The sequence below is a fragment of the Pleurodeles waltl genome, chromosome 4_2 (genome assembly GCF_031143425.1).
Source record: "Pleurodeles waltl isolate 20211129_DDA chromosome 4_2, aPleWal1.hap1.20221129, whole genome shotgun sequence".
Lineage (NCBI taxonomy): Eukaryota > Metazoa > Chordata > Amphibia > Caudata > Salamandridae > Pleurodeles > Pleurodeles waltl.
The window spans coordinates 969,995,631-970,018,748 of NC_090443.1; the positions used below are offsets into that span (position 1 = coordinate 969,995,631).

A 23,118-nucleotide genomic window follows, 5' to 3' on the forward strand; every position below is an offset into this window, starting at 1 on the left:
CATCAGCCACTTGGTCACTGATGGCCTTTTACACTGCAGGAAATTGCCCTTTTTTGACATGGTCACCCCCACATTTTGCCTTGCATTTGATGCAATTGTGACATAAGTGCACTGGGGTCCTGCTAACTAGGTCCCCAGTGCCAGTTTCCTTCCCCTAAAACTGAGCAATTTTACGCCAATTGACTATAACTTTAGCACTCATGCAAGTCCCTAGTAAATGGTATCCCTGGTACCTCGGGCATGGGTATTGAGGACGGTCCCTTAGGGCTGCAGCAATTATTGTGCCACCCTAAGGTACACCTAACCACACTCATGAAAGCTGCCATTGCAAACTGCATTACAAGGTGCAGGCAAAAGTGAATACATGACATGGTACACATCCTGTCTGCCATGCCTGCAGACACTGCATATATTATTTATAAGTCACCCCGAGAGCATGCCTTACAGCCCTAAGGCAATGTGCATTATACTACATGCAAACACATCTGCATGAGTAGATATGCCCTTGTGATGTCTAAATCAATTCTTAGATACTGCAACTGAACAGGGAAGCCATTGTACAGTATGTACTGGGCACTGGTGAAAACGAGTTTCCCAGCTACCTAATGGCACACACCTCATATTAATAATCCCACACTGATTCCAATGATGCGTTTATTAATACATGCCCCCAGAGGGTACCTTTGATGTATCCTCTGAAATCTACTAGTCCTTTAGTCCAGCCTGCCACCACAGACTGGTTTCTGACTCCCTGCATGTGTGAGAGAGGCCTCACTCTTGGGAGGCCAGAGGCAATGCCTGCTCCAGAGGAAGGTGTTCATACAGCTCCTCCAAGCAGGATGGCTAGTAATTTAGCATACCAAGGACTGAGACTTCAAAGTCCCTGCGCCTTTGATATGCGACGCTGGCATCCCCTCCCCACCCCCCCCGCAATAGCTTCAGGATGCCACCCCCTGCCCTGAGGACCATTTGTCACAAGGATAGCAGCAAATTAGCTATGCTTGGTGTGAAGTACACCCTGGCCAGACATACCCCTAAGGTGAGCTGCCTGATGTGCCCCCAATTCAGTAAAATTCCACCATCTTGGTGATGCAGAATTAGGAACTCAGGGACAGAGTTATGATCATTTCCCACTGAAGGGGATATATAAAGGATCAGAGGTGTGGAAATGCAAGAGCCCAAAGCCCAGGACATTGTTTGGAGTCAAAGGCAACATGCCTTATTTATTTTGTCCCTGGGACAAGTAGGCCCGCCCCCTACAGCACAAACTCCTTTGGTTGCCAATTTACAGTAGCACATTATGGATCAGGGAAGGGCATTGTCTGCAGCTAAGGTAACATCTGTGTCCATATCCTAATGCTGATCGAACTTGTATTCATGGTTCATTAAGTCAAAATCTTTATTAGGTAGAGCACTGTAAAGAAATGTAAGCTCAAACTGCATTATTGACAGTGGTTCCTGTATAAAAATGTTTACACATTTGCAAAGTTTAATATTGGGTCATGTGTAATGCTCCCATTATGCTCTCTGGTTTGATGCAAATATTTGCAGAAGCTTAAATGAAAGAATGGTGATTCTTTCCTTTCAGACTAAAATGTTCACCAAAAATGCAAGTATAGAAAAATACGTTTTGGTAAAATAATGTGAAATTTAAGTACCTTTTAATGGAAAAATCAATGTAACCAATGCCAACAAGATTAGGGCAACCATGAAGATAAAGCAGCATTTGCAAAGCCAATAGGTCCGATATTGAGGGTCGGCGCTTTGTCAGTGTGTCTTGTTTTTGACTGTTTTTGTTAAACTGTTGTGGGGGCTAATGGACCCTCATCATAAGCATTGACAAACGTTTGGTTTAAATTAAAAAAAACAACAAAAAAAAAAAACACCTTTATACCTTAGTTCAGGCCACTGAACAAAACGTTGTGCCAATATGCTCCTTGTGAAAGTAGAATCATGTCTCACAATAAAGCCAACCAACAAACAATTTTGAATACAAGGAAAAGGTCTTGAATAACCAATTAGGGGCCCAATTCTTAAAGAAAAATCACAAAAATGCATAAATAGTATATGTCCTTGCATTACTGCAGATTTACGACTTCCATGAATTCACAGAAGTAGAACAGAAAATCATATTCCTGGAAAATATTGGTGTTGGAAAATGGGTTATTGGTAAGGGCAGGTAGGTACCTACACTTCGCAATAGGCCACTAACCTCCACTACGGTCCAGTTAGGTCTCAGTAAATTAACCCCAGCTCAACCCTTGGTAGCTTGGCAACGAGCGTCAAGGCTTAACTTAGGAGACAGTGTAAAGCATTTAAATATTACATAACAGTAATTAAATAAAACAAAGGAAATAGCTTAAAAATCCAAAACCAGTTTATAAAATTAGATTATATTTTTATCTTTAAAATGACACAAAAACGAATAAAATCAGATAAGGGGAACTGGAGATAATAATTTTTAAAGAATTATTGTTTTTTAGCACCTAGAAACAAAAGGCGCCAATCGGGTCATATGGTTGCACCTCGACCGGGGCAAAGTCAGTTTCAGGTCGACGGCGATGGAGCCCTGCTCGGCTACAGGCTGCGGGAGGCCTCAGTTAAAAGTTTACCTTCACACTTAGTCTCTTTTTCGAAGATTTTCTTCAGCGGGACGAACCTGCCAGTCCAATCCGACCTCCTGGAGCCCTTCTCTGGATACGCGATGCGGGAATTCTCGGTGGAGATTTTTACCTTCGGACTTAGTCGTTTTTTCGAGGTGAAAATCCTTCGACCAGGGTAAACCTGGATCTTGATCCGACATCCATGGAGCCCTCCTCGGATATGCTGGCTGGGAGGTCCCGGTCAACTTTTTACCTTCAGACTTAGTCTCTTTTTCTGAGATTTTCTTTACCGGGACGAACCAGCAAATCAGGCTGGATCGCGGTTGAGGCAAGCCAGCTAGAACTGCAGCGGCGGGTCGGTCCCTCTATGGAGCTTTTTTACAAAAGTTCTCCAAACTTCTGGGGCTTCTCCCAGATGTCCTTTTAAGGTTCTTTTGAGGTCCATAGCTCACCCCAAGGGTCCAGAAGTTCTAAGATGGTCCTTGGGGAGGGGGGGGGAGGGGTCTGGGGACTACAACTCCCAGAGTGCACCTGGCGCAAACTCCTTTTCGGCCACTGGGCAGTGGCCAGCTGGTTGATTTCTTCAGGAGTTGGTGCAGGGGACTCTGGATAGCAATTATTCACCTGTAGCAAACAGGGAGTCCCTCCTTGAACCAGTTGAAGCCAGGCAAAGTCCTTCTTGTGGTGAAGCCCAAGTGTGCAGCTGGTGCAGTCCTGAGTGCAGGTTCCAGTTGCAAGCCAGGGGTCCAGCAGGGCAGTCCTTCTCCGTTGGTTCTTCCTAGTTGGAATCTGGTGGGGATCTGAGGTGTGGGTGCAGGTCTGCCAGTTTTATCCTTGCTCCTGGGTGAAAAGCAGGGGGGTCCTGGTTCTCCCATCAGGTGCAGGGTCCTTCCCCCTGTGATGACCACTTCCTGGGAAGTGTGGCAAAAATGAATCCCAGGAAGCAACATTCTCCAAAAATCCATCATGGCTGAATCTGATTTTTGGAGGTTACATCTGGCTGAGCCCACCCACTGGTGTGGCTAACAATCATAAACACCCCTCTCTCCTGCCCTCTCCTAACCTAATCAAGGGGGCACCTAGTTGTCTGGGGTTGCAGGATGTGGGGGTGTTGCTGGTTGCTCCAAATGTCCTTCTCTGCCTTTGAAGACCAGTTTGGCAGCCCTCCCCCTTCCTGCCTCACCATCTGCTGAGGGGAGATTCCCTCCCACAGGCACATTCCTTTGTGTGAAGCCAGGCCACTTCACACCTCATCAAGGCAGCCTGGCTAGTCTGCTAGAGGCTGACCAATCAGAGCACAGCAGCAAAAACAATGCAGGGCTGAAATTGGCAACTTTTCAGGTAAAGTTTAAAACTCTTTACCTGAACAAGTTATATTAAATCCAACAACTGGAAGTTGTGGGATTTATTACAACAATTCATTTGATACCCAACTATTGGTATGCATCATTTAAAGAGACTTTAAAAATTAAAATAAAGTCTCCCCATTCTAGCCTATGAAGGCCATTTACTACAATGAGGGAAAAACTAATTTGGCTGTTTTTACCTCACCAGGGCTTATAAAACTATTTTTATAAAGTCCCTGCTTATAGTTACATGGCACCCAGCACTAGGGGCACATAGGGCACACCTTAGGGTGACTTGTATGTAAAAATAAGGTAGTTTAAGACTTTGGAACTACTTTTAATTCCAAAGTCGAATTTGCATATAACTTTAATTTAAAAGCAGCCAGCAAGGAAAGCCTGCCTTTAAAATGACACTGGGCACCTCAGCAGTGCACCTATGGGTGCACCACCTATGCTGTGGTCCCTAAACCTACATGCCCTACCATATACTAGGGACTTATAGGTAGGTTAACTTAGCCAATTATAATTAGCCTAATTTGCATATCCATTTTACACAGAGCACAGGCCCTGGGACCAGTTAGCAGTACCCAGGGCACCATCAGAGTCAGGAAAACACCAGCAAAAAGTGGAAAATGGGGGCAAAAAGGTAGGGGGCCTCTGCAATCAGCCATGTTTTCCCACAATTGGTGAACTGTATTTTAGCACAAGCAAATATGCATGTGGAGTTGCTCATGCAGAAGCCTGTTGAGCATTTACAAATTCACTTTCCTTCCAACCACTGTTTACAAACCTTGGAGGAAGTTTTACTTCTGCCCTTGTCAGGAGTAAATTTCCAACCTCACTCTGTATGGGAAAATATTATGGAAGAGCTGGTGAAAACCTTAAATAAACAAAAACAAAAAAATTTGCACACACTGAAAAAGGCATTCCAACCCTAGAACTATTGCTTACCCAGTCTCCAGCTTCAGGATGTAGATCTGCTGAAAGGTGCCAAAATAAGGAAATTGGTAGTCTTCAAACTCTGCTATAGTATGAGGCATATTCAGAGTCTATTATCAGAGCTCGTATATAATTATTGCTGCCATAATTTGTCACCGCAGTTCATGGCACCAAATGGACAAGTCTATTTTTTTTTTTTACAGACCGAGTAGATTTATGAAGCAACCTCTCCCATGGACAAGTAGATATTTTATCAAATTCCACCCCCAAGGGGGTGTAGTGACCCCAAGGATAAGTAGCCCATTGGCTACAACCCTTTATTTCCAGAAACACCCTTAAAACTAGTATTTAGGGGAGCCCCTGCCAACAGGAACTTGGATTCTACTGACCTGAGGAGAACACTGAAGAGTCGTGAAAAGCAAGAAGAATAAGTTACTTACCTTTATCTGGTAGAGACAGTATCTAGCCAAAGATTCCTTACTTTACGATCTCCCCAGGCACAAGCCTGGTTCCGGAAACATTTTCCATAGTTTGTCTGGGCAACGGAAGAGGGCGTTACGCGACTCCATTTCTACATTCACAAGATGTGACATCAGCGGAGTCCATTTAACTCCTGCGCCATCAGTTTCTTCAGAGACTATTTTATGCACTCAAAACACGGAAACATATAGAAGCTACATACTGAAATGGTGTGCTCTGAATTACTTTACAACAAGAAATGATTAAAAAAAGAAAGACTTAAACACGCTTCAAAAGCTCCTTAGGGTTTCATAGCACTGCATTACTGTAACAAGTTGAGGAAAAATGTGCACTTGCAAAGCACGACCCCTCCGGGCATTCCAATGAGGTTATTAGATATAGATAGTATAAAGTAAGAGTAAGGTTGGAGAAGAATCCAAGCCCCTAGCTCAGCAAGATCAGTTAACCAGCTGTCCTCGCTATGAGGTTCCAACTCCTCTACCGCCTCTCCACCAATTCTCTCAGTAAGACCAGAATGAGGGGATTCTTGGGGAGGAAGCACAGGGATGACAGGCATGACTAGCACAGTTCCAGACGTCGAGAAGGCAACCATCAGATGAAGAGGGATTCAACTTCGATCTATGCCACCAGTGGAGTCTCAGTAAGCTGACTGGATAGTGGCAGCAAAGGTGGGAACCCCAAAGGGCAGTGCACCGGCGCTGTAACAGCTTCATCAACTGATGCTGAAGGCCTAACTAAAGCCAAGGGTGAACCCACAGGCATGGGTACAGTCAAGGCACTTCACACCTACTTGGGACCCACAAGCACTCCAGAGGGAGGTGATTGACCCCCAGATAGAGTGAAGGGAAGTATAATGGTCTTGCATCTGGTCTAGAGTTGCCCCCATCCCCTGGAAAGACTGACCTCGTCTCCTCAACCAAGGAATGATGGGAGGTCGTATGCAGTGAAGTCGGCGAATTGTGACTGACCGCTTGTGAGACTTACCTTTGGACGTCAATGGAGAATGGCATCCATAAGAATGACTTCTCAAAGGGTCCAGACGTCAGACCGAGAAGACCACCTCATTTGACAGGAAGACAGAGGGACTCAGACATCTGCGCTGCTAGAACCTTCATCCCAACGCTCTTCTAGATCTTTCGGCCGAAGTTGCAGACAGGAGTCGCACTCTTCAGCATCATGGTGCCCGTCCAGGCACCACATGCAAACCGAATAGGGGTCCATAGCTGATATTCGTCATCCACAGGACCCACAGGGTTAAACCCTAAAGACATAGAAAGCACACAGTTCTATTAAGACGAAAATGTCGAAGTAGGTAAAAAAAAAAAAGCCTGATCACGGTTACTGGATCCACGTTTCAAGCATGGAAAAGGAACTGATGTAAGCAAGTGACTTATGTACATCGCTGACATCACATCTGGTGGACGACGTAGGTAAAGTTGTGCATAGCCCTCTATTGACGAGCAGATGTAGTATGAAAAAAGTTGCCAGATACAGGCTTACGCCAGAGACTCTAAAGTAAGGAATCAGCGACTAGATGTCAATCAGATCTGAGGAGCAGCAACTGACTTAGCCCCAACCCTGCCAGCTGTCCAACTGTGCCAAAGTCGTCTCGTCCGGCAGCTGCTCTGCCTCCAAAAGCCTGAGAGCACTGCCAGCCCTTTGAGGAACAGCCAGCATGTCCTGTGGAGTACCAGAGCTACTCCCCTGCACACTTCAGGCACTGAAGAACTGTGAGCCCCGGATAAAAAAAAACAACACCTAAATGCACCACGTTGTCCAGTCTGAGACCCTCCAGAGCTGAACCCCAAGCTTGGGTCTGGCCAGACTGGATAAGGATAGGATAACATTACAGCACCTCACCCTGAAAAGCAGCTCTGCACCCAGATGCCCCAATGCCTCCCAAAGTGACCTGTTGGTGCTGCTGTTTTGGACCTTGTCCCATACTTAACTTGACTCCAGAAGAACAGTCCTGCAAGTCATTGCCAAGTGCCCAAATGCAGTATGCTTCTTTCCCCACAGGATAACATTACCACGTTAAAGTCGTGTATTTTTTTTTTTTTTTTTTTTTTTTTTTTTTTAATACTTACATTTCTAACATAGGGGACTTACCCAATAATTAAGTGCTTGGTGTTAAAAAAAAATATGTAAAAATAATTCATGTTTATAATAGGTGTGGATCTCCTTACTTACTGTGTTCATGAAACAAATGTCTAACCTCCTCTTTGATTAGCTTAAGCTGCTCAACCACCCTACCACAAATACAGCACTCGGGATTTTTAAAGAAAACCCTGTCCACTTCTAATGGGATACTTGGACCCTTTACACAGCATACCCTTTTTGGTATACTATAAAAAGGCCAGCTTCCTACATACATTTGTTTTATTGTTTTGCCTCAAGAGGGCTGTAAGAAAACAGTGCAAGACAATATACACAAAGCCTTTTTATTTGAGAATGATTTGGTGTGTGCCTTTAAGTGCAGGAAAGGCATTACTTACAGTTTTGTCTACAAGGAGTGTGCATTTTTAGCCTTGGCAAGACAGACTGCAAGGCCTCATTTGTACTTTCAGTGTTTGGGCATAAAAGCTATCTTCTACCCAACATTTGGAATATAATCCATATTCTCTGTATCTGGGTCCATTAAGGACTGTCTTGTTGCCATAGGAGCTACACAGCCTGAAGACCTCTGCTAAGTTTCCAGGAATTCCATGACCAACCTGGAAGCTCTAATGCGGAGGAGATGATCATTCCATGCTTTAACAGCCACGTATGAGAAAGTACAGAAGCCAGCTCTAGGTATTCAGAAGCCATAGGTAAGGAGAAGGCTGGCATATTGAATTTGTCGGGTTGGGGTGTGCAAGCTGATGCAGCTGTTCAGGTAGTCAGGACCTAGGTTGTTCAGGGCTATGCATGTGAGTATTTTAAACAGTATAGGCTTGCAGAGTCAGTGGAGGATTTAGGTCAGTTTGAGGTCTTGGGAGATGGAGCCCAGATTTAGAAGTTGAAATTCCCCCAGCCCTAAAGGCAATACGCCAATAGCAGAGGTTCCTACAAGGCTTTGAAGAGCCAGGGATTAGTAAATGCACTAAATTCGTACCTGCAGAAACGAGCCGAGCTGACATCTGCAGCAGAAGTCTGAAGTATGGTGTAATCTAGGAAAGCGTGGCTTATTGCACTAATCTCACTGGAATTCAGGTATTGAGACAGTAATTGTGTTACTAAATTGGTTCATTTTAAACTGTATACGTCAGACCTTATTATTGTAAGTTACCAAGAGGCTCCGAGTTTAATGCCAAAGAATCACTGAATTTTGTGAATCAATTAATCGTATACTGAGAATTAACAGACTCCTCCAATACTGTACATAGGATCAAAGTCACCAGAGGGCAAGGACCAAATTGAACACAGCCAGATCGCTGAAGAATGTTCGTAACAGGCAGAGAACCAGGCAAGGCAAGCAACGTTATGCAAGGTGGCCAACAGAGCCAGAATCTTTGCAACATATTACAGAGCTACACAAGGTAAATGGAAAGACTAACAACTGAGAGCTTTACTGAAATGGAAACCTGTTTCCTGCAGTGAAAAGTACAGACCCGCTATGAGAAGTCATTACATTTCATCTAGAAGGTCAAAGAAATAAGACATTTCGATCACATGAGCTGTGTAAGCTAAAAGGCGTGTGTGGGCGTGTGTGCGGGGGGGTGTGCGTGTGTGCGGGGGGGGGCGTGCGTGTGTGCGGGGGGGGGGGGCGGGGTTGCCATCATCCAGATGCAATAGTACGAGGGCTTGAACAGTCATTTCAGAAATGAAACATTTCACTCTTTACAAGGGAGTTGATGCTAGGCTTTGATTTTTTGGCAATGTGCTCCTTGATGGCGACCCCTAGAGCAGGTCTTACAGTCCTAAGGCAGAGTGCACTATACTACATATGTACAAGAGCAGATATGCCCCTGCTATGTCTGTCAAATCCCAGACATCGTAAATGGCAAGGGAAGCCATTTTAAATGCATGTGGTGGACATTGATCCATACATGTTCCCCCAGCTACATGGCTTCACTGAAGATAGGTATGTTTGGTATCAAACATCTCTTGTATTGGTGAACCCACAGTTACCAATACATGCACCCACAGGGCACTTTAGAGGTGCCCCCTGAAATCCCACCAGCCTCTGGTGTGTTTGGTGACTGGTTTCTGCCAGCCTGCCACCCAAGACACGGTTCTGGCCCCCTGGGGTGAGAATCTTCTGCTCTCTGGAGCACCAGAACAAAAGCCTGTCTAGGGCTGACCTGCTGATTAGCCTTCCAAAGACGGCAAACCTCAAAGGGCTGCTGCCTTTGAAATGCAATTCTGGCTCCCCTCAGAGGATGGGAAGTATATAGGGGAGCCACTGGCACCATAGAAGGAGATCCTTATGACCTAAGATGACTAAGGAACCTGAGGAGCTGCAAAAGCAGAAGAGGAGAAAAGAAGCAGCTGATCTGGTACCAACTCCATAGGCCTTTCTGCATCCCTTGACAGAAAGCTGCACTAAAAATCAACTCATACAGCAGCTATGTCTACAGAAACATGGGAGGACTGCCTGCAAAAAAATACTCAAGACCTCCCATGAACAGCAGACCTGTTCTCCAGCAAACTCCAAAGAAGGGACTCTGAAGTCTTCAGAACATCCAAACCCGACACCTTAAGTCACCACTGCACCCACTGCCTTCCACCAGAGATGAAGTGCTCCACAAGTGCCAACAAGGTTCCCCAGCCCTCCAGAATCAGTGGATTCATCCCTCCTGGATTCCCCAACGATGCCTGCAGCCATCCCCTATACCGCAACTGCTCCAGTAAGGAAAATACAGACACCAAAGACACTGCTGCGCCCGTCACCCCTGAGCGGTGTAGAAGAGGACCAAAGGTGCCTACCTGTGCCGGAGAATCATGAGGCCTGAGCCTAGCTGTTGGCTCAGCTTGACTCTTCAAAGCCTGCAGCATTTTCTCGCAGTGATCGATCGCTACTGAAACGTATAGGGCACCTGACGCTATATTGCACCTGGTTGCCCCTGTACCACTGGAGGTTCACTGCTGATCCTGCTTTGGACCTTGCCCACTACCCACCTGAACCCCTGGAGATTGGTCTTGTAAGTTGCTGTACTCTACCCGTTTGCAATACTTTTTTCCTCCCACAGGAAAACATTGCAGAACTCGAATTGCACTGTGTCCATTTTTTAAAGTAAAATGAATTCCTACTTACAAACGTACTTGAACGATTTTTCACTGATGTCTAAACATATATAAAGATACGTGATATTTTTATAAATTGGTGTGGATCTCCTAGAGTTCGTCTCAATTAGTGACTATTGTGTAGACATCTTGCACTCCTGTGTGTTAAGCCAAAGGCTGCTCAACCGCATTACTCCTAAATAGAGCATTTTGGGATTGCATAGCAAGCCCCGTCCACTCACTGGGGAACCCCTGGACCCTTTATCTGGCATTCACATACCACATGAAGGGTCAGCTTCCTACAAGGCGGCAAACTGAAATCCACCCATAGGCTTAGCAAGATTCAATATCTGAATCAGCTCGACTTGCAACATGTAATCAGAATCCATATATTCAGAGTAGTCTGACAAGTTCTTTAGAATAAGATGAGATCAAAGTAGAACCATTCACCTATGCTGTCCAGTGAGGGTAGAACAGGGGCACGGAGGAAGACAATGTCTCTAACACAGTTTGCACCTTGGGCTCATTCTTACTCAGTACAGATTATTTCGGCTTTACAATACCAGATCGGACAGGGACCTCAAGGTTCAGAATTAGCAAGTCACAGCAGATCTCACTGAGCTGTGAAAGGCCAACTGTAGGGTATCCACTAGAACAGACAAGAATGGTTTGGTGTTTCACCACAAAGTAAGGTGAGATGCAGACCACCCAAAACTATAGGTCAGCCTTGCACAAATCTGAGTCAAATCTAAAAAGAAGCAGGCTAAACACTGAGTGCAACAGACAGCTAGAACCTCCAATTCTACAATGCAAGAAAGTAACTGAAGAAAGTGAACCTCTAGTGCCATTTGTTTCATGGCACTAAGACTGACAAATGGTTCCAGATGGAATACTGGGTACCAGTAAAAATATATTCTTGCAACCTAATGTTTCATCCTGTAAGTAGTTACTATCACACACTCAGCTATCACTCAGCTTGACAAGTGAGGGTGGCATTTACTTGGGGGGGGGGGGGGTGTCTTGGATAAGGTGCCATACTTCCTCATTGGTCCTGTGGTCAGTTGTGTCCAAATTCAGAACCCCAAAACTTAACGCTGTTAGAAGATCTTCAGAGACATGCAGATTGTTTCATAATGCAATAAGTATACATAACAGTGATGAACGGGATGCTTGAATTATAATCTCAGCCACTGGAAATCACTCAGGACAGCAACCCACTTCATTTGTATCTTGCACACCTGGCCACTTCTGTTTTTACCCAGCTGCATGCAAATCAGTCTCCACCCTGATCCAATTTACAATCTAGCCCAAACTACCAAGCCAGGTCTGCCCTGAACCAGAACAAGCAAGCCAGGGGTGGTTTCGCCCTAGGTACAAGAGCTAAATCAGTCCTGGGTGGCTTGCGTTCCCATGAGCAACAGACATGATTTGTACATGGCTGGGTCTAAACCTAGGTAGCATGGTGGGTGAAAAACCCAATGGACTGATATGCAACCTGAGCGATTGCCAGTGGCTGATATTAATTCAAGCATTCCCTCTATTAGCTTGTTTCTGCCTCATGATGCAGGCAAGCAGCAGATTTCAGTTCCACCAAAAACAGCTGTTGCAAGCACACAATTCACTTAGGACCTGAACTTCAACTATTGCACCAGTTGAAAGAAAATAAAAACTTCCAAGTGAAACAAAGCAAACCAAACACTGAGGACAAGTAAGGACAGAACTGAAAACAGATTCCACAGGAAAAGGAGAACTGGATGGTATAACACTATTCAAGTCCTTGTGCCGCTTGCCATACAGAGATGAAATAAGCAAGGCACCCATAAGGTGAAGACAGTGGAAAATCAGGACAGATTAAAAAATATATATTTTTTTTTTAAACTGAGTTAAGCTGTATCGCACTACTGAATCCACTGGAATGTTAGTGAAACTTAACACTAATTTTAAACAAGGTCAGTCAGATGACCACCAAAATTTGATTCGCCTATTTTTTTGTAAAAATGGAATACACAATGTGGAATTCTGGATAAACCCAAATAAAGCAGCAGTACTAGATGTCAGCGTTAACTAGGTCAATATTTACTTTTTCAATGACTGGTTCACTAAGTTAGATACACTTAACGGTTTAAAATCAATGGACAGAGAAACTACTGTTCGTAGTCCGAAATTACGGTCATCCCAATAAAAGTTCTTAATTCCCCCACAAATAATTTCAAGTAGATGCAAATAAGGTGAGTGGTGCGGGTTGGTTAAGGCGGACAAATTAGCACTGCTGCTCTGCATACAATGGTGTTGTGCATGTTAAGGTGAAAGTACAAAGAAATTGCTACTTTACCAGATGGAGGATCAACAGCAGGGATCGGAGTTGGCACTGAGATGAGGAATTGAAATAAAATTAGGCTTGCTGGATTTCCCAAAAGACCCACTGATGCCTGTGAAACAATCCTATGTGATCAGGAGTCCACAGGATAAAATGCATGGTTTGTTTTCCTGCTAAAATCACAGAAACGGTTCCAATACTGCAATTTAACATCAATTCAATAGTTTGAATAGTGTGTCAAAAGACTACCAAAGGTTTAATAAGGAAGACTTGTAGCCATTTTGGTTAATTGACCCCAATATATCACAATATTGTAAGATGAGTAGGAGTGGGATGTGACTGCAGAATACACCCTGAGATGTCAGCAACAATATTTATCAGTGATCCATGTGTGGTTTTAAACTAGTTACTTACTGAATACGCTGAAAGTATGCACAAATTACAGTTAAACAATACTTCACCATCAGCCAGGACTAAATGAATGCTTCCCATGATACCAATGCTGCCTAAACGCCTCTGTTGGCATTTACTCACCTTGCCAGTCAAGATGTCACTTCTCCAGCAGGATCAGTGGAAGCTGCTGGAGGGCACCACAGAGGTTAAGATCAGAGTCACCACTGTGGTCACCCTTCATAAAGAGGTGCGAGTGAGGATCCAAAAGAAGCAGCCTATGCCTTTTTAGGGTCCCTGAGGGGACAGTGGGCACCAGACCTGAACAGCTCTTTATTACCTGGGTGTGACCTCCCTCCCAGAGGGGGTATGGTAATTGCGTTTTCTCGAAAGAGCCCACTACTACCAACCACCCTGTGCCCCACCCAGAGTACCTGCACGTCCTATCTTCATGATTACGCTGACAAGGAGGCCATCTGCCAGGATGAGAAGCAAAAAAAAGAAAGCTGTTTGTGATTCCGTCAAGGCTCTTCTGTTCCCTGCCCACACTCCTAAAGTACAGCAGCAACGTAAATCCTTTGGTAACAAGCAAACACTAACGGCATTGCAAATTTCCAACATGCTCCTCTTTCCTGACAGACTGATGGCGATTTTCGTAGTTAAACTATTGTTTTGACACGCCAGAAGCAGCCTGGTAGTGGGCGGAGGAGCAGAGACTTCTCTAGCACCTAGCCATTTTGTAGGATGACTAACATGCTAGTGAGTTCTGGGCAGGGAACTCCCCAATCGGCTAGAATGAGAGGGAAGGAGCCGTAGGAACCAGAGGCAGAGGAGCAGACTGCCAGATGTTGTGGGGTTGTCCTCGTCAGCAGCGAGTTCAATGTTTTGTCTCACCAAAATGACAGCTTGATGTAACTCTGCATCATTACATTTTGATCATAGCACTGTTATGGAACGGCCACATCTGTTCAACATGTTACTCTCAGACACTTAAGCTCAGTTAATCTGATTCTAGGTTATGTTTAATGGGTGGCAGCTTAATTTTTTCGAAGGGGTTTGTTTCTATGCAACTCTATGGGCCTGATAAGGAGATGTTTCGTTGTTTTTTGTTTCTTTGCTCCCATGGCGATGGTGGTAAACAGTCCTATAATGGAATGCGAACTGGATAAACCAGATTAAGAGGGGAGAGATTCTCACTTGGGTTAAGAAATTGGCACCAGAAGTATTAATGCTGCATGCATGAATCACCAGAGTACGAACTGCCCTTTCTTTGGTAAACATTAAAACTGTCAAGTCTTTCATTCTTAATACACCGCGGACTCCAGAGGGATGGCAATCCTTCACCACATACCTACCTTTTGAACTATCACTTTTTTATGACATGGGCTGCTTGACCCTAATCACTGGTAGGCTGAAGGGGAGACCATAGTCCATTGCCATATTATAAACCAACTTATCTGATGAAGTAAGATGCCTCGACTTAAGACCGCTTGCATTTTCCAGTCTCCTCCTTAGCTGGAGAGGGTGACTTACAATCACAGGAACTGCTCCAGGAATTAATTTTCTACCCCTCCCTGGACGCAGAGCAAGACTGAAAGCACAGGGTCGTATCCCTTATTAGTGAAGTGTAGGCAGTGTCTAGGAAGCCAGGGCTCTCTAGAGGTAACTGTGGAGGAGACATACAAAGCTTAGCCAATATCACTATAGTCTCACAGCGCTTGCGTGAAAAAAGGTACAAAATTAAAGGTACTTTATTATGGTACCACAAACACTAAAACACTGTATAGGCAATACCCCAAAACTGGAAAGAAACACTATTATATACACATTAGCAATCAGGAAATAGCATAGATGCAATAGGCATTAGTAAAACCAATAGCAAACAGTGAGGGCCTTAGGGGACAGCCAAACCATATACTAAAAAAAATGTGGAACGTGAAAGGCTGCAGGACCAGGTCGACGATGTATTAAGTCAGTAGTGCAGCACAGGAGCAGAAGGAGTGCCAGAAGTGATGCAAGTGATGTCCCACATCAGCAGTCATGATGCAGTCAGTCAGTCAGTGGTGCTGGAAAACCACCAACAAGCCTTGACAAATGCAAGAGTCATAGCACGTTTTGCAAGGCTGAAGAGCATAAGCAAGGCCCAGGGGCCTCGACCCAAGGAGGAGAGTCCAAGGTGACCCTCAGCATTTGAGTCACAAGAAGAGGCGGCAGCCCCCACAGGCAACAGGCACAGAAGTCACAGTGAGGCCCACATCACTGGAGCAGCAGGCAGGAGACTGCTTTGCATGAAGGAGTGCTGGGGCCCGGGGCTACATGACGCCTGAAGATCTCTTGGAGGAGGAACAAACGAGCCTTGGTGGCTGCAAGAATCTTGGTGCATAGAGGTACTGTCCTGCAAGGAGTGGCAAGGGCTTAGTCTTCCAAGTTGGACAGCTGGTAGATAGGACCAAGGGGACCACTCCAGACCACCACCTGTTATGCAGGATCAATGCAGTTCTGGAGGAGAGAGGATTCACACACCTGGTTGTCGTTGCAGTTTGTGCCAGCAGATACAGGGGAATGTGTCCCTCCAAAAGATTCGTTCTTACTTCTTGTGCAGGCTGAAGACTTGTCACTCTAAAAGGATGCACAGACAGGGAAATGTTGCAGCTGCTGGAAGGAGCCATAGAAACAATGTTGCGGAGACATCGCTGTAGTTGCAGATTGTCAGTTCCTTGAGGTTTCAGTTGCATTCCCAGAGGCCAGAAGATGAAGTAAACAATGCAGAGGAGTCCTGTTGGAATCTTGCACACCAAATCTGAGGACCCCGCACAAAAGGGAGACCCTAAATTGCCCAGGAAGAGGATTGGTCACCTAGCAGGGTGACCACCTAACAGGGTCAGAACTGTGACATCTACCTGATCTGGCCACTCAGATTATCCCAGGGGCCTCTGCCCACCTTCCATTCAAGATGGAAGAATCAAGTGCCACCTGGAGGAGCTCTGGGTACCACCCCTGGGGTGGTAATGGACAGGGGAGTGGTCACTTCCCCTTTCCATTGTCCAATTTCCTGCCAGAGCAGGGTCTGGGGGTCCCCAGACTGGTAGAAAATGGTTTATGCCAGGAGGGCACCAAATGTGCCCTTCAAAGCATACAGGTGGCTTGAGGAGGCTACCCCTCCCAAGCCATTTAACACATTTCAAAGGGAGAAGGTGTTGCCTCCATCTCCCACAGGAAATCCTTTGTTCTGCCTTCGTCTGTCCGAGATGGTCAAGCAGCAGGAAGGCAGAAAGCTGTCTCAGGGGGTGGTAGCAGCATGGGCTGCCTGAAAACCCCAGAAGACTAGTAGGAGCCCCCCAGAGTGCATGGAATCATACAGATACTGGCAATAGTAGTGGGGTATGATTGACATGTTTGATACCAAACATGCCCAAGTTCGGAGTTATCTTTATGTAGCTAGACACAGGACCAGTATGGCAATTGTGGGGTGTGCTAGGTCCTAAGCAACCAAATTTAGAGGGAGAGAGCAGTCACTGGGTCCTGGTTAACAGGATCCCAGTGAACACAGTCAAAACAGACAGCAGGCAAAAAGTGGAGGTAAACATGCCAAAAAGAGGGTACTTTCCTACAAAAGGCCTCCATCAATGTCACATCTGGTGGATGACATAGCTAAGGAGTCACACGACGCCCTCTGATGTGCAGAGGTACTGCTGGAAAGGTTTGCCGGATCCAGTCTGGCGACTGGGGAAAAATTCTAAGGTAAGGAATCTGAGGTCACAAGGAGGCCTTACTAGCACAGTAAAGCGTCAACAAGCCTTGGCAAATTCAAGAGGTGAGGTGCACAAGGGTGCCAGACCAGTGCCAGGAGCAAGGGCCTACAGTCTCCCAACTTGGACAGAAGACAAACAGGATGCCCTGAGGTGCCCTACGGTTGCAGGGGAGTGACAGTCCTTGTAACCTTGGAGGACGCACAGCCTTGGATGTTGCAGGATCTGGAGAAACAATGTTCCCACATCAGGCAAAGAGCAGCAGGAGTTCGAGGCCTGTGGCAGAAGATGGCTTGCAGAATTCCTTGTAGAGTTTTGCTTGACTAATCTGAGACCCACCCATGAGGGAGCGCATAAATAACTCTAAAAGGGGGCTGGTCACTCTGTGCAGTGAAACGTATCACAGGAGGTCAGGGATGTTTCTTACCTGGCCTAACCAACCAGATGCTCCAAGGTGCCTCTGTAGGAAGTTGGCTCTGTATGCACTATTTCAAAGTAAGGAATAGTATGCACAGAGTCCAAGGGTTCCCCTTAGAGGTAAGATAGTGGCAAAAAGAGATAATACTAATGTTCTATTTTGTGGTAGTGTGGTCGAGCAGTAGGCTTATCAAAGGAGTAGTGTTAAGCATTTGTTGTACATACACACAGGCAATAAATGAGGAACACACACTCAGAGACAATTCCAGGCCAATAGGTTTTTGTATAGAAAAATATATTTTCTTAGTTTATTTTAAGAACCACATGTTCAAATTCTACATGTAATATCTCATTTGAAAGGTATTGCAGGTAAGTACTTTAGGAACTTTGAATAATTGAAAGTTTTATACTTTTTACATAAAACACATTTAGCTGTTTTAAAAGTGGACACTTAGTGCAATTTTCACAGTTCCTGGGGGAGGTAAAGTATTGTTAGGTTTCACAGGTAAGTAAGTCACTAACCGGTCTCAGTTTTGGGTCCAAGGTAGCCCACCGTTGGGGGTTCAGAGCAACCCCAAAGTTACCACACCAGCAGCTCAGGCCCGGTCAGGTGCAGAGTTTAAAGTGGTGCCCAAAACGCATAGGCTTCAATGGAGAGAAGGGGGTGCCCCGGTTCCAGTCTGCCAGCAGGTAAGTACCTGCGTCTTCGGAGGGCAGACCAGGGGGGTTTTGTAGGGCACCAGGGGGGACACAAGTCCACACAGAAAGTACACTCAGCAGCGTGGGGGCAGCCGGGTGCAGTGTGAATACAAGCGTCGGGTTCTCTGTAGATTTCAATGGGAGACCAAGGGGTCTCTTCAGCGGTGCAGGCAGGCAAGGGGGGGCTCCTCGGGGTAGCCACCACCTGGGCAAGGGAGAGGGCCTCCTGGGGGGTCATTCCTGCACAGAAGTTCCGTTCCTTCAGGTGCTGGGGGCTGCGGGTGCAGGGTCTTTTCCAGCCGTCGGGACTTTAGGTTCAGGCAGTCGCGGTCAGGGGGAGCCTCGGGATTCCCTCTGCAGGCGTCGCTGTGGGGGCTCAGGAGGGATAACTTTGGTTACTCACGGTCTCGGAGTCGCCGGAGGGTCCTCCCTGAGGTGTTGGTTCTCCACCAGTCGAGTCGGGGTCGCCGGGTGCAGTGTTGCAAGTCTCACGCTTCTAGCGGGGAGTTGCAGGGGTCTTTAAATCTGCTCCTTTGAAACAAAGTTGCAGTTCTTTTGGAGCAGTGCCGCTGTCCTCGGGAGTTTCTTGTCTTGCTTGAAGCAGGGCAGTCCTCTGAGGATTCAGAGGTCGCTGGTCCTTAGGAAAGCGTAGCTGGAGCAGGTTTCTTTGGAAGGTAGGAGACAGGCCGGTAGGTCTGGGGCCAAAGCAGTTGGTGTCTTCTTTTCTTCCTCTGCAGGGGTCTTTCAGCTCAGCAGTCCTCTTCTTGTAAGTTGCAGGAATCTAAATTCTTAGGTTCAGGGGAGCCCTTAAATACTAAATTTAAGGGTGTGTTTAGGTCTGGGGGGGTTAGTAGCCAATGGCTACTAGCCCTGAGGGTGGGTACACCCTCTTTGTGCCTCCTCCCAAGGGGAGGGGGTCACATTCCTATCCCTATTGGGGGAATCCTCCTTCTACAAGATGGAGGATTTCTAAAAGTCAGAGTCACCTCAGCTCAGGACACCTTAGGGGCTGTCCTGACTGGTCAGTGACTCCTCCTTGTTTTTCTCATTATCTCTCCTGGACTTGCCGCCAAAAGTGGGGGCTGGGTCCAGGGGGCGGGCATCTCCACTAGCTGGAGTGCCCTGGGGCATTGTAACACGAAGCTTGAGCCTTTGAAGCTCACTGCTAGGTGTTACAGTTCCTGCAGGGGGGCGGTGTGAAGCACCTCCACCCAGAGCAGGCTTTGTTTCTGTCCTCAGAGAGCACAAAGGCTCTCACCGCATGAGGTCAGAAACTCGTCTCTCAGCAGCAGGCTAGCACAGACCAGTCAGTCCTGCACTGAACAATTGGGTAAAATACAGGGGGCATCTCTAAGATGCCCTTTGTGTGCATTTTTTAATAAATCCAACACTGGCATCAGTGTGGGTTTATTATTCTGAGAAGTTTGATACTAAACTTCCCAGTATTCAGTGTAGCCATTATGGAGCTGTGGAGTTCGTTTTTGACAGACTCCCAGACCATATACTCTTATGGCTACCCTGCACTTACAATGTCTAAGGTTTTGCTTAGACACTGTAGGGGCATAGTGCTCATGCACCTATGCCCTCACCTGTGGTATAGTGCACCCTGCCTTAGGGCTGTAAGGCCTACTAGAGGGGTGACTTACCTATGCCACAGGCAGTGGGAGGTTGGCATGGCACCCTGAGGGGAGTGCCATGTCGATTTAGTCATTTTCTCCCAACCAGCACACACAAGCTGGCAAGCAGTGTGTCTGTGCTGAGTGAGGGGTCCCTAGGGTGGCATAAGTCATGCTGCAGCCCTTAGAGACCTTCCCTGGCATCAGGGCCCTTGGTACCAGGGGTACCAGTTACAAGGGACTTACCTGTGTGCCAGGGTTGTGCCAATTGTGGAGACAATGGTACATTTTAGGTGAAAGAACACTGGTGCTGGGGCCTGGTTAGCAGGGTCCCAGCACACTTCTCAGTCAAGTCAGCATCAGTATCAGGCAAAAAAGTGGGGGGTAACTGCAACAGGGAGCCATTTCATTACAGCCTCTGTACACCTTATTTTCAAAATAGCATAATCAAGTGGCCACCTGGCAGAACTCTGCACCTCCCTAGGTGAGGGGCTGGACAGGGGGGTGGGTTCCCTCTGTCCGGTTTTGCATCGGAGCTGGAACTGGGGGTTCCTGAACTGGTGAAAACCGGATTATGCAAGGACGGTACCAAATGTGCCCTTCAAAGCAGTCTGGTGGAGCTCAGAGGCCACCCCACCCCTCAGACAACTAATACACAGGGAGAGGTGGTCACACCTCTCCTTTGCAGGAAATAATTTGTTCTCCTCCTCCGGCCTGAGCCCAGGCTTACCAGCAGGAGGGCAGAATAGTGTCTGGGGTCAGCAGTAGTGCAGGCTGGCAGTTGAACACCAAGTCTGAGCAGGCAGAACTGGGAGATCCTCTAGGGAACTCCCAGAGTACATGGTATCATGAAACTAACACTGGAGTCTGTAGTTGCATGATTCCAGCGTGTTTAATATCAAACCTGTCTAGATTTGGTGTAGCCATTACGTAGTTAGACCAATCATGTTGATCTGTATCCACTACATATCTTAAGATGGCTTCCTTGCACTTAAAATCCAGGAATTGACCTGGGGTCTGTGAGGCTGCCCTGCGTACGTAGAGGCCACCGTCAAACTAAGATGCACCCTCCCCATGGGCTGAAGGGCATACTGTAGGGGTGACTTATGTCTAAGTGCAATGTTAACGTAAGTGTCTATTTCTGCCATTGAAAGGAATCGATGCTTAAAAACGTACTTACCTGAACACAAAGTTCTTTGTTTTAAAGTATATAAATATTATTTTTATAAATTGGTCTCAAATGTATTCTTTGAGTGTCTCATTTATTGCCTCGGAGTACAACAAATGCGTAGCACAACCTTTTGATAAGCCTAACTGCTCTCCCACACCACCACAAATTAGAGCATTAGTCCTATCTACTTTTTGCTTCTGCAAACCACTTGATGATCCACTGGACACACTGCATGGTGTACTTTTTAGTGCACCATTTAGAGAGAGCCCGCTTCCTACAGATATCTAGGATAGGTTACTTGTTGTTTAAGCCAGCTGAAGGAATGTGGCTCTACAAAACAATTATTTTGCTAGCTCCGGAGTACTGCCTGTTATAATTACACATGCCACTGGAACGGCAAAGGAAGAAGGCTATGTCCTCCATTAGGAGAGTAATAATAGTGAACATGCCAGACGCAATGCAGACTCAAAAGGACAGGTGGGAGGAGGATAATTGGGTAGAAGGAAAATTGGCTGTGTGATTCCAGCAAAGCTTCCCCTCATTCACTTTAATAATTCCCATAAGGTATGAATGACGCTGGCAGGGCTAACCAAAATAGGGGAGAACCCTTCTACATACTGATTGAGTCATGTGAGACCCTCACAAGTGTTTTGCTGTGCTTGACAAATCTCGGATTGGTGTGATGCAGAATACAGGCAGAGCTGGCATACACAAAGAAGCGACTTCCCAGATGGAGTTGTTGGGAATGTCGGGCTCGGAGGGGAACTTGGCAGGGAAGAGATTGGTTGCACTGAGCATAATAGTGCAACGGGAGATTGCCCAAATTATGTGAACTGCAGCTGTCCAGACGATGGCCAAATGGACAAGTGCAATGGACTTCTGTGACGCCACAGACTAAATGGTTTGAGAAGGGGCTGTCTAAATACAAGAAAAATGTGGTTTCCATGGTGGTACAAAATGCACTAAAATCGGTGGCATTTTTCCATGGGTGACATACGTTCAATTATTGAATCAGGAGATTGGGTCTAAAGAGGGAAGAGTTCTGGAACGGAGTTGCACTGTACGAATCTTATTGTCCTCTGAATTTTCCGGCAGAAAATCCAAGTAGAAGTCGCTCAAAAATGTACAGAAAGCATTGCATAATGAAGAAAGATACATATTTACCTTCCCTTGGAGCTGGGATCTTTGACAGAGTTTTGCGCTTCTCTCTCTGCACAAAAAAGGGGACAAAAGTGTTCAGTTTACACCAGCTGGTGACTGACAACTGGATCTCAGATAAAGTAGAAAATCTGACATTACTACATATTAAGTCAAAAGTGTAAAACATTCGAAAGTACAGCCAGCAGTATTGCAATGCAGCATGGGGCACAATCTTTCATTGAGGGTTTCACACATACAGCACAAGATTTACCCTGTACTACAATTTGTCCCCCTATACAATTTTTCATTTCTATAGCAAACTTATTCCTCTTTCAGAAAGGAGTCCAAAGATCACAACAAACAACAAACTACACACAAAAAAACAAGACCATCAAAATTTCTCCACACAGTAAGTTTTACTTTTTCTGCACTCCTTGCACACTTCACACACCTTCACTACTTTCCACTGCTGCTCCTTAAAATCACCCAGCCTCAGGTTGCATGACAAAAGGGTGTTTTAACACTTATGGATCCTTTCTTGTTTCTAAGTAAACACATCATTTATGCACTTTTATCCAAAAGGTATGCATCTTCACGGAGATCTGTATACTCAGACATTAGTGGGCTCTGATCAAATGACTCAAGCAGGTGTGCTCATTTAAGGCAGAATGTGACCTCTGCCAGAAGACATCTATAGAATTAATTTATTGACTTTTCAAATATTACACATCCATTTCATTGATATGTCAAATATTTCCAGACAGGTACTTTTGAAAGTTGCCTGTGCACGAGCCTCCAACTGTCATGGAGAGCTGAACAGCCTACTTGATGACGAACCCAGAGCTGAGACAAAGACCTCTGGTGTATGGAGGTGATCAGTTTCTCTGGCAGGCTGACCATCTTGGCTGTGACCAGAAACCTAGATTCAACCCGGTCACAGGCAAAAGTAGTTAACAGCTGGGTCTGCCCCATTCTTGTCCTAGCCAGTCCCAGGCGCGAGGCACCATTGGGAGAGGAGCTACACCCTAAACACCCTAAACAGTTTT

General features: G+C 46.0%; 1 protein-coding gene across 2 annotated transcripts in view; it reads right to left on the reverse strand.

The window, feature by feature from the left end:
- The window catches only part of KIF2C (kinesin family member 2C), a 752,439-nt gene that overhangs the window by 552,856 nt on the left and 176,465 nt on the right, over positions 1–23,118 (reverse strand). The window contains exons 4-5 of one of the 2 annotated variants that reach the window (XM_069232807.1): positions 22,097–22,142; positions 12,906–12,941 (exon numbers count right to left, since the gene is read on the reverse strand). In XM_069232807.1, coding sequence (XP_069088908.1) covers positions 12,906–12,941; positions 22,097–22,142 — 82 coding nt within the window. The remainder of the gene's footprint in view (positions 1–12,905; positions 12,942–22,096; positions 22,143–23,118) is intronic. The other variant, XM_069232808.1, reaches the window with a different exon arrangement.